This window comes from Parasteatoda tepidariorum, chromosome 3 (assembly GCF_043381705.1).
Source record: "Parasteatoda tepidariorum isolate YZ-2023 chromosome 3, CAS_Ptep_4.0, whole genome shotgun sequence".
NCBI classification, from domain to species: Eukaryota; Metazoa; Arthropoda; class Arachnida; order Araneae; family Theridiidae; genus Parasteatoda; species Parasteatoda tepidariorum.
In genome coordinates this window covers 60,941,668-60,953,722 of record NC_092206.1, presented here as the reverse complement: position 1 = coordinate 60,953,722, position 12,055 = coordinate 60,941,668, and the positions used below count along the sequence as shown (strand labels likewise).

The 12,055-nt window shown below is 28.2% G+C and overlaps 1 protein-coding gene across 1 annotated transcript in view; it reads left to right on the top strand.

Annotated features, from left to right (window-relative positions):
* Nucleotides 1–12,055, top strand: part of LOC107442186 (guanylate cyclase 32E-like) — a 119,756-nt gene that overhangs the window by 100,144 nt on the left and 7,557 nt on the right. Inside the window, exons 11-18 of the mRNA XM_071178709.1 lie at nt 35–139; nt 285–356; nt 2,535–2,706; nt 3,238–3,387; nt 3,606–3,792; nt 5,337–5,477; nt 7,193–7,316; nt 10,467–10,710. Coding sequence (XP_071034810.1) covers nt 35–139; nt 285–356; nt 2,535–2,706; nt 3,238–3,387; nt 3,606–3,792; nt 5,337–5,477; nt 7,193–7,316; nt 10,467–10,710 — 1,195 coding nt within the window. The remainder of the gene's footprint in view (nt 1–34; nt 140–284; nt 357–2,534; nt 2,707–3,237; nt 3,388–3,605; nt 3,793–5,336; nt 5,478–7,192; nt 7,317–10,466; nt 10,711–12,055) is intronic.

Here is a 12,055-nt window from a genome sequence, read left to right as displayed (position 1 = left end):
AAATTATTAACTAAAAATGTGTCTCTTCATTTAGATGCGAGATCTTCATCATGAGAATCTGAATTCATTTATTGGTGCCTGTATCGAACCTCCTAACGTATGTATAGTAACAGAATATTGCTCAAGAGGAAGCTTAAAGGTCAGATTACTTTTTTATTTGGAGTTGAACAGATTGTTTTAATTTTTTAATAGTTCTGTTACAAACACTTTGTTTTTATGCTTTATTTTTTTAATTTGATTGACATAAGACTACTTTAGTAATTTATTTTTAATATAATTATCAGGATATCCTTGAAAACGAAGACGTAAAGCTGGACAACATGTTTAATTCATCCCTTATATCTGATATTGTTAGAGTAAGTAGCTGTCATTAATTCGTTGTTGTGCGTAGTCAGTTAGTAAGTAGTTGAAATTACATGCTTTTTTTGCGAATAATATATATTTTTAATAACTGCTGCGAGTTTGAAGACTGTTAATCATAACTGTTAGTTCAAGTTTAGCCTGTCTAAAGCCAGCACTGTCTACGCTTAATTTGAAAATGGCGTAAAATGTCAATATGAGGAAAATCCACAGTTTTGTGAATATGAAAAGCATTTTTGGTCTAATTTTTTAATATTAAAAAACTTACTCCAATGTTGCATTACCAAAGCTCATAAAAATTTGAAAAAACTAAAAATAAGGCAGCGATTTTTAAAAAAGTTTGATAACTTTTAAATATTTAAGTTTATTGTCTGTTCTAAATTCCAGATAATTTTTCAAGGCAAGATTATGTATATAGTTTAAAATCGTTGCATTGCTTCAAGTGTAAGGCATTTTAACTATGGCTTTTTTATTTTTCTAGGTAACAGAGCTTCAAAAAACAACGTTGAATAAAACTTCACAGACATTCATTTCAAAATATGCATAACAATATTCTGAAAATAATTTAACAAATGGAGAAAATATATGGACGAGAATTTTGAAAGGCATTTTCTACTAGTTTTAATATGATTTAATTAAAACCTAATTAAAATATCATTGTTTAACTTTAAAAATCATTCGTTTTAAGGTATCTGATTGAATTGAACCAATTTTTTTTTTAAATAGTCTTATTAAAATTTTTATATTTTTTAGTGAGCAGGGATCCTAACATTAGAAATCTAAAGTCAACTTTAAAATTTGTTTTAAAAAATGTTTTGATATAAGGGATATTTTGAGCATAAATACTACAGACTTTTAATGTAGCACCAACAGTTCTATAACAAATTGTAATGCATAAATATCAGTATAATTTTTTCCTAGATCAATATTCCTGTGCTTTAAACTAAACTCTTTAGAAACACTCTTAACACTTAGATCTTGACTTAACATTCTTATTAACCACTAAACGTTCTCACTAAAAGCATGATAAAAATGATAAATTTATGCTTAGACCTTAACTTTCAAAACATAGCTAATTTACACTTAGACCTCAAAACATAGCTAACGTTATATAAAATCTACAAAGTTTCAAAGGATTTTATATAAAACTTTTTTTTGAAATGAGTGTTCAATCAAAAAAATCAACATCTGAAAATGCGTTTAAAGTATGTGATTGCTATTCTGTTTCGCTTGTCAGCAAGCAAAAAGGCAAAAAAAACTACAATTTCAATTTCAAAAATCGGAGAACAAAGATTTATAAAGTTAATAAATAAAATTTTAAATATAGACAGGCAAAAAAAATCAAAATTTTCATTGGAATTGCCAATTTTCACGCAGCTGGATAGTTTAAATTTTATTAGGGTCTTTATTTATTTTTTTTAATTTGCTGTGTTTTTCCGAGCATTTTTACAATAATGATACTCTAGGTCAGTGGTTCCCAACCCCCGGTCCGTGGACCGGAACAGGTCCGTGGAACAAATAGTACCGAGCCGCCAAAGGAACATTAAATTATTTCCATTTTAACTACTGTGGTGTATTTTTCTCGGAATTGTGCAACTTTCTTTGATCGAGAGGTTAATTAAGCGCTGATAGCCGTCGCCTAAAACCACACCAGTACCACGTGAGCAACTATTCTTTTCTTTTGAAGGCATGTGTGCATGCAATTAAATTAAAATTAATAGATCAAAGGCATTTAAAATATAAAAACTATCAACATCCGCTCCTCCTCAACGGGCCGCGGTAACTTTATCATCGTTGACCGGTTCGTGACGGTGAAAAGGTTGGGGTGCACGGCTCTAGGCAACCAAATTTCATCTTAATAGTTTATATAAGAATTTGAAATATTTATGAATTTATAGAAATTCAAAATGTCGCTCAATATGGATTTAATAACCTTAAGGTAATGGATTTCCTTGAAGCTATTCTAACAAAAATTCCTTTACTTCTTTATTTTTTACGATTTGAAATTACGGAAATTATATTTTTAAAAAAAAATATTAATTTACATTCCTTCAAAACTTAATTATTAACCTCATACACATTAGTATAATAAAGGAAGAAAGAAGCAAGTTTTCAAAAATGTCATACATTTCTTGTTTAGATCATGAAATCTAAATTGAAAATTTTTTTCTTAGGGGATGATTTATCTGCACGATTCTCCAATTCACTCTCATGGGAACTTGAAAACTTCCAATTGTCTGGTAGATGGTAGATGGGTAGTTAAACTCTCTGATTTTGGACTTCACGAATTAAAGTTTGGATTAGATTTTGAAGATTGTGAAAAAGATTTTGAAGAACAGTGTGAAAGTAAGGATATGAACGCGTAAAAAGTAAATCAACTGGTCTACTTTTTATATTCATAATATATAATAAATTTACTTTTTGAAGGGAAAAATACGTCATTGTATCAAATTTTTAATCAAACTCTTTATACTTTTTTTCCCATTCAAGTAGTTAAAGGGTTAAAGGTAGCTCATTTCCTAGTAGTTGCTTATTTCCAATGTTTTGTCTTAAATTTAATGACGTGACCAAGTTATTCATCTAAGCTACTAGTAGCTTTGAAATAAGAAATCCACTTTAAAATATTATGTCAGTAAGCAGTAGTAGTAAATGGCGACTTTCTTACAAATTTATTTCCCCTTTGTGTAATTTAAGTACAAATTTACCTTCATTAAATAGTTAGTCTTAAAAAACTAACCAATAAATAATACCTATTTTTAATATAAATTCATAAGTGAATGTTTAAAAGAACTTGTTGGATGTTTCAAACAAAATTAAACTTTTGTATAAAAAAATTATATAAAAATAATAATACTTCTTTTTGCCATTTCAAAACAGAATTGTTGTGGAAATCTCCCGAGATATTAAGGGATCCTTATGCTCCAAACGAGGGTACACAAAAAGGTGACATCTATTCATTTGGAATAATACTATATGAAATCATTGGTAGAAAAGGACCTTACGGATATATTAAAATGACACCCTCAGGTATAATTTTACTTCAATTTCATTTTTATCCTTATTAAAACGAATTTCTATTAATCCATTCTTCTTTTATCCTTATGAACTCACATTTATATTAATCAATTTCTCTTTTATTCTTATAAATCCACTTTTATCTTTGTCAATTTCTCTTTTATTCTTAATAAATACATTTTTATATTTATCAATTGCTCTTTTATGCTTGTCAATTTTTTTGTCACTAGAAATAATAAAAAGCCTGATCCAACGAGACAAGTGTCCTCCTCTTCGACCAAATATATCTAAATTGGAGGCTGATAATGTGCCAGAATGTGTTCTGAATTGCATGCAAGAATGCTGGTGCGAAGAACCAGAATATAGGCCTGACTTTAAAATTATCCGTTCCAAATTGAGACCTATGCGAAGAGAAATGTAAGAAATTATTCGACTTGAGTTTAAATGTGTAAACATTCCATGTGTTAAAAAGAATGAATAATATCGTTAAAAGTATATAATAATTTTATATGAATGAAAGTATTAAATGTGTAAGCATTTAATACTTTATAATACATTCCTAAAATATAACATCTTTTAACTTGTTTTGGTTAAATATTTATTAACAAAAATTTTGAATGAATGATAAAATTTTGATCTGAGCATAAAAAATTGATCTCGATAAAGCTTATTATTTTGTGTAAAAGTAACTCATATTTTAAATCTAAAGTTAAGGGGAGAGATCGTTTAAGCGGTAGAAAAAGTAACCACACATATTTCAAAAATTTTTTTCAGTAAAAGAAAGAAATCAGAATTCTGTGGAAAAGGCTCTTTCATTAACTAGTTTTTTTTCTACCAGAAATGTCAATTTTACCAGAATTTTTTTCTCCATGTAGATTTAGAAATTCTTGAAATGTTTTTTAGTTAAGAAATTTATTTTTAAAAAAATGGAAATTCCGATAGAAAATTGCCAGAAAATTGTTTCTAGCTAAAAATATTAAGGCAATAAAATTTTATCCCGAAAAAAAATCAACAAGTTGTTTAAAGAACATGATATTCGTCTTAAATATAATATTCTTTTAAAGTTAAATATAATATTCAGAAAAATAAATTAAAAACACTATTCAGAATATAATATTCGGAATATAATTAATAGGAATATAATTAATAAGAATATAATTAATAAGAATATAATTAATAAAAATATAATAAAGTTAATGCGTGAATTCGAGTTGTTAGGAGTCCGTAGTAATGTAATGTAACTTCGATACAACCTTTTAATGTTCTCTAGGCGCTAGAAATGGATTTTGAAGAGCTGCTCCAAAAATTCAAAACTCGAGTATTTAATTAATTTTCTGCTTATAAATCTTACCCTTAGTTAAGATTTGATTTGGCTTAGTTAAGATGTTAAAGTGGATTTCTTTAACTGATTTTTTAATCAAACTTATTTGAACTACAGTAGGTAATACATACCATTAATATTTAGGTTGAAAAATTCATGCTGTGATAGTTTTATGCTAGCACGTACCGGTACTTAAATTAAAAATATTGAGAAAGGTATTTAAGAACTAAACACAAGCTGGAGATTTTATCTTAATATTTAAATATCATTTTAAAATTTTTATTGTCTAAATATATATTTTTCATATTTCAATATTAATTTCTTTTTTTCTCTTAAAATTATTCAGAATAAGTTTTAATCGAACCGGCTCTTAAATAATTTTTGAATCTCGTCCTTAAGCTCCTGCCAATCTTGAAACTATTTAAGCACAGATGTTTAAAAATCATCACTTAGTGTAATTGTTAAAGATTCTTGAAATTGGTGGCAGATTAAAATTAATTTTTATACATTCATAACATGAAAACTATCAGCAAAAACGTTTTTTCAATGAAAAAGATTTGATTGCTTAAAATTTACGAAATTTTATAAGCAAAAACATTTTACCCAGCTTAATTTTGTATTCGAATGTCCTATTTTCCAGAAAGCCTAACATTTTCGATAATATTTTGTTAATGATGGAAAAATATGCGGATAATTTGGAAGCCTTGGTGGATGAGAGAACTAATCAATTGAACGAAGAAAAGAAGAAAACCGATGCATTGCTTTATGAAATGCTTCCAAAGTAAGTGCTAAAACAATAATAGAATTTATCATCAAAAGTTTCCCAAACATTTTCCAATAACTATTTAGAACTAAAACTAATAACATACAAAGCCGAAGAATGCTAATATAATAATAGTTTTCGAAACAATTTCTAGTTATTATTTATCACATTTGTTTTGTAGTCACTAAATCAAATTTGAAGAAAATAGTAAAGCAGCAGTATTTTCTAAAAAATTTTACAAATTATTTCTTTAAAATGTAACTCTTAAATTCCATAGTTCTAAAAGAAAGAATTATTACGAACTCCAAACTTTTCGTTCTAGTATAATTTATATTTTCTTTTGGTATAGTTATTGTTAAGTATAATATTAACAAGAATTTTGAAACAGTTTTTTTATTTTATTTAATTTTTGACAAAAATTAAAACCATTGTGTTAACTCTAAAATCAGTACAAATAAAATCACAAAATATTGCTTATTTTCCCTTAGTTAAAAAAATTTAAAAATTATTATTTTCTTTATCTTCTTTTACATATGAATTTTTAACACAAATTTCTGTACTCTAATAAAACTTAATTTTTTCAAACAAAAAGACTTTGAATAATGAAAATGGTGCTTAATCATATATGTCATACATTTATCAAAATCCATTTTTATTTTTTTACTATATAGTTCTTTGAATATAAATGTTTTTTTTTTCTTAAATAGAATGTATAGAATTGCGAAATGTTGTGACAATTTTGAATTTACAAAAATACTTTAAAGCAATGAGTAACACACCTCAGCTCTTAATTTCAAACATCTCACCATATTTTAATGATAATAGGGGAAAAAATTTAATTAACAGCAAACAAAGAAAACAAAGCGCTTTTTTCATGAATTCTAGTTCGTTAGCTAAAAACTTCGTATGTTTGCCCTTTTTTTTCCTTTTAGATACTAAATATATATATATNATATATATATATATATATGCGCAATGAGTGTTCTCTTGTTCTCTACTTATCACCTTTAGATACATTTACTGTTCTCCGATTTCTGACAACCTAGCAAGCTAGAGCCATGGAGGCTCAGCCGATAGAACACTCGTCTCCCAATGAGGTAACCGGGGTTTGAATCCTCCTAGCAGTGGCTGGTCGATTCGAATTCTTCCTCCAGCTCGCACTGATCACAGTGTAACATAAAAAGTCCTCAGTTATAGACGGATCATATGACTGGGAGACCTCTTTTTTCTGGTGTCGGAGGGTTTGCCAAAAGTCGATTTCCTAGTAGAAGTGGTGTCTTCTAATTTTAGCAGGTGTCCAAGCATCTCATACGATATGTTTTAATAATTTGAGCGATGTTGGGTTCTTAAAATTTGTTGTAAAATTCACTGTTGTAAAGTATTCACCATATGTTATTTTCATTCTCATTACCATAAATTCTCATTACCATCTCATTCTCATTACCATCTGGAAAATATTTCTTTCTAAGATCAGCAGTTTATCTTCTGCTATCTCAGTAACTGGCAGCTATACAAGACTCGTAGTCGAATTTGGGTTTTATATAAATATTGATCTTTGATGCTTGTTTGAGGAATTTCGATGTTATTCTTTTTGGCCTATTAAAACTTCTGTTTGCCATCATGATTCACTAAAGTAATTTTAATTTACTTATTCTAAAGTAATTTTTGTTATCTTAAAATTTCTAATCTTATACACTTAGCTCTATTCTCCATTAAAAAACCATTGTTTATAGGTATGTTGCAGATCAACTGAAAAAAGGACATAAAGTACAAGCTGAATCTTTTGACTGTGTAACAATATTTTTCAGTGACATTGTTGGTTTTACGTCAATGTCGGCAAGGAGCAGTCCATTGGAAGTGAGTATTTCAATTTAAGATCAATTTCGCCATTCAGGGAATAGTTCTCAAATGGTCATAAATTAATATTTTTCAGTTGTAGTTAATAAAGTATCTTATTTACAATTTAAATTAAAGATATTTCATTTCTTATGCGAAAAATAATGTTTATTTAAATTGTTATATTCTCGATATTTACATTTGCTTCGCTAAAAATATATAAAATAAATGTTACTTTCATGTGGATATTTCCTGAATGGGCTTTTTTCTGCGTGAAACTTTTATTTCTGCATGATGTAAGGAACATATTATTTCAATATTATTTTCAAATGAAAACATATTTAAATTCAAATAAATTAAGTTAGAATATATTAAATTAAGATATAGGCTGTCTTAAGTGGTATCTCTGAAGTAATTAAAGTAAAACGATAGGAAAAAGAAATGAAAATTTCGCAGTGTTGTGTAAAGGAATACGAGGCCAAAATATTTCCCCCCTTAAATTTCGACATCACTTGAGAAGTTCGTCAACGAATGTTCGTAACGATGTCTCAGTGAAAAAACTACAAAAAAGGATTTTATGCTACATATCAGACCATTTGAATTAAAGTATTTACAGGAGTTCTTGTTGTTTTTTCCTCTAACTGCACCAAACTGCTGCATAAAAATAAAAAAATTCTGAAAAATTTTTTTACATCTTTTCTTACTATAAAGCGCCATCTGCTCACGAACTTAGTAATTATTTTAAAACTTAAGGGAAGCCTTAGTTTCTTAAACAGAGTGCAGCAAACAGAGCATTTTTTTTCTCCTTCCATTTTTATTTCCTTATATTTTCAAATTGTTATTTATTTTCGAGTTACCTGGTATATTCAAGTCACAAACGTTAGAAAAAAAGTTAAAATATATTCAACTGTAAGCAGTATATTCAGTTACAATTACTTCTGGTAAGGATATAACCCTAACATCATGAAATAAAAATAAATTCATAAGAGTTCTGATTTTTGTTGTAGCTATTGTGTTATAGACCACTAAAATTAGACTTTTTCTCTGGAAAAATGAATTCCCAAGATTTTTTTCTCACAAAAAGCTTTGTTATGATACCTGAAAATTCAACTACCCTCCTTTGTACGCTTCCCCCTTTTTTGAGAGATATGAGGGAGAGTTTAGAAGAAATGTTAAGACGTTTGCTTTCTTCCCTGTCTAGAAAAAAATTATTAAGTAATTTCTTTTAAACAGGCAAGTGAGACATTGTTTCGAATGAATCTTCTAATGCTGAATCGAATGGTACCAATCCAAAGACGATCGGGTGAATAGTTTAGAAGTTATAAGGGTTTTATATACAAAAATTATTTTTTATGACACGTACTTATGTCCAGCCTTTACATTGGCGTCCAAAGACTATCTAAACATGTAAGATATATTTTCTATGGTAATATTGCATACTGAAATGATTGATACGAAACAGGAATTGATAAAATAAGTAGTTAAATTCGAAGGACTAATATTTCCAGATTTGAAATTATTTCTTTTATGAAATGGTGCTATATATGAATTGAACTCATTATGAAGAAAATCTTTGTAACTACAAAATGATTTCCTATAAACTCCTTGATCTCATTCGTTATAGAATAAAAGCTTTCATCTGAAATGCGTCCTATATTATATATGCGTCGTTTCCAAAACTCCACGCTAAAAAAGTAAAAAGTGTTCATAACTCATGCCAAAGCTAGGGGAAGTATACAGAAAAGAGTGGGGAAGTTTTCAGGTATCATTTATAATCACATAATAAAGTTTTTTTTTTTTTGTTCAAAAATATTTTGGATATTAATTTCTCAAGAGAAGCACCGTTTTTTTTCCTATAATTACTGATATATTATGTAATATTCTAATTCATCTAATATTTCTTCATTACATATTTACTTTCTCGACGGAGTGGAACTTGATCATTTATTTCAATTACTTAAATATCCCTTATTCTTCAAGATCTAAAGTTTAAGAATATTTTTTTTCCTATGCTAAGCTAAAGAAATACATTAATATATTCGGTATAGATATTAATTTTTTTTCCAAATGTTTTTAGCTTCATATTATTATAACTCATTATGTCTAGTAAAACTATATTACAGGTAAAAGTTAGTGGTTTATTTTTTATCAATACTTCAATGAAAAATGGATACGCAGTGGAATCTAACTTCGAACTTTAACAAACTGAAATAAAATAGCAAGTTTTTTGTAGATAAAAAGTGTTTTAAGTTTTTTAACTTTATAATTGACAGCTGTAGTGCTGAAATTTCATTAAACAAGTTTTTATCGAAAAAAACTTTATTTTTGTATCATAAATAGTATCAACGAATACCAGACCTAAATATAGTTCGATTATTATGAAATTTCAATTATTCTACTCATACCAGTTGCAAAATCTCTGGTTATAGTTAAAAATCAGATATGATATTAAACACTAAATCAATACATTTCTCTCGACTAAAAATTCTCCCAGTGCTGCAAATACCCAATTCAGACCTATCGCAAAACACATTGATTATGACTATTTCGACCATAAACCTACTTTAAAAATTCCATGAACGTTGGAATCGCATTTTTCTTCGAATGATAGTACAATCTCAACTTCAATTAATTTAAGCGTCACTACGTGAATCGAATTGCAGAACTCAGGGGATAAAAGTTTTTAATAGCATTTTAGTGAATTTCATTACTTAGCTTTGAAGTTTACACGATGGCAAAAGGAAATAAAGAGATTATATCTTGCCTTTATTCTTTGTTAGCAAGCTTTTATTTGGGGAGATCTATAAATATTTTGCATCTATTTGAACAATTTGCGCCATAGCGTTTGCTCTCTTGGAGTTTTAATTTTTGGCCAAAAAAAGCGTTGGCCCTTTGCTGCAAAATGCACTTGGTACCTTCTTCCCCTCCGAAAATACTCACTTAGTACTTTCAACCACTCAGATCTGTGAAATTTAAAGATTTGGCTAAATGAGGGTATATTGTATAATTAAATAAAAATTTTACTCGAGAAATATCAAGTATTTTCAAAAATTTTACTTAGAACAAGCAATATTAACAAATATAATAATTTTAACAGTGCATAAATAATTTCAACGAATGACAAATGCAGTAGTTCCCAATACACTAGATTCGAACAATTCTATTTATCAGGTTGTGGACTTTCTTAATAATCTGTACACTTGTTTCGATGCCATCCTTGAAAATTACGACGTGTACAAAGTTGAGACAGTTGGAGATGCATACATGGTTGTCAGTGGATTACCAGTCAGGAACGGAGACAGGCATGCCTCAGAAATCGCATCAATGGCTTTACACCTATTGGAAGCAGTAAACAACTTTCCCCTCAACGGCAAACCAACTGATTCTCTCTTATTGCGGATTGGTATACATTCAGGTAACTCTTACTAAGATAATTACGTATAAATTTCTTATGCTGCTGATGCTGAACAAAATTTAAGTAACAGCAAATGAATGTAATATAAGCTTGAAATAATTTAAAAAATATGCATAATTTAGTTTTATGATAACATTTATTAGTATAACGTTGAATCTTATTTATTTATGATTAAAATATACAAAAAAAAAACTTATTGACAAAGGGATTTCACGCCTGTTCTTTGCCACTCGCTGTCCGCACGATTAATTCACAACCATTTTTGTTTCCTAACTCGAAGCAGATTTATCAAGCAAAATTAGAAATTATACGATTAAATTATCTTCTTCTTCAATACTACATCCTGACGCAGGCCAAGGCTGTCACCATGAGCCTATTTGACACAGTCTGGATCAATAGATCTCCATCGGTTGACTCCCAAAGATAATGAAATGATCCTTAAATGTTTGATTCTTTTAACACAGGTTTTTCATACATTCGTTTCTCGATTTCATTGGTATCTAATTTAAAATTAATTAATTTCCTCAGTTACCATTGCAAACAAATTTGCTTCATTAAAAAAAAAAAGTTTACTTCATCATAAAACTCGTTGAATGTTTTTCACCCTATTTTTAATTCCATCAAATTCTCGTCTTTAGCAATAGTGCGAAAAGTTAATTCATCGTATCTTTATTAAATTTTAAATGAGTATTTTTACTAAACATTTTAATTGTACAATAGATGTTGACTATGCATATTTTTGCAAGAAATATATTATAAAAACTAATATATCTTGTCAAAAATTGGACCTAACTTTTTCAATTTAATAAACATCATTTACAGTTTTAAATCTCTAATTTTGAATAAAATTATCAGGATTACTACTTTCCATTTAATAGAAATAGAGCAAAATCAGCAAATTATAATTTTGGCATTCACCAAACTCTGATAAAAAATGGCGTACATTCACACCTTACCTTAAACACATAACTCACAGAAGAAAATCAGTTCGTACAAGCAAATGGTATAGTAATGTATATATATATATATATATTGAGATATCACTTACAGATTTCCAATAGTCGAATCTTGTCCGACTAGAACATTCATAGAATGGTGTGGAATATTTCAGAGTTCCTTCACACTGTGAGGTCTGGTCACCAGACTTAGGAGGAGATTCACACACGCTGATGCTGTGTCTCCTTTCTCTACTCCCCACACTTTCTGCAAAATAAATTTAAAAAAACATTTCTACATTATCGATACATTTTCTTTAAAGTTAAATAAACATTACCAAATCTTTTCAACATTCTGAACCCAATATATATATATATATATTGGATTAGTTTGTTGAAAATCTGGCTCT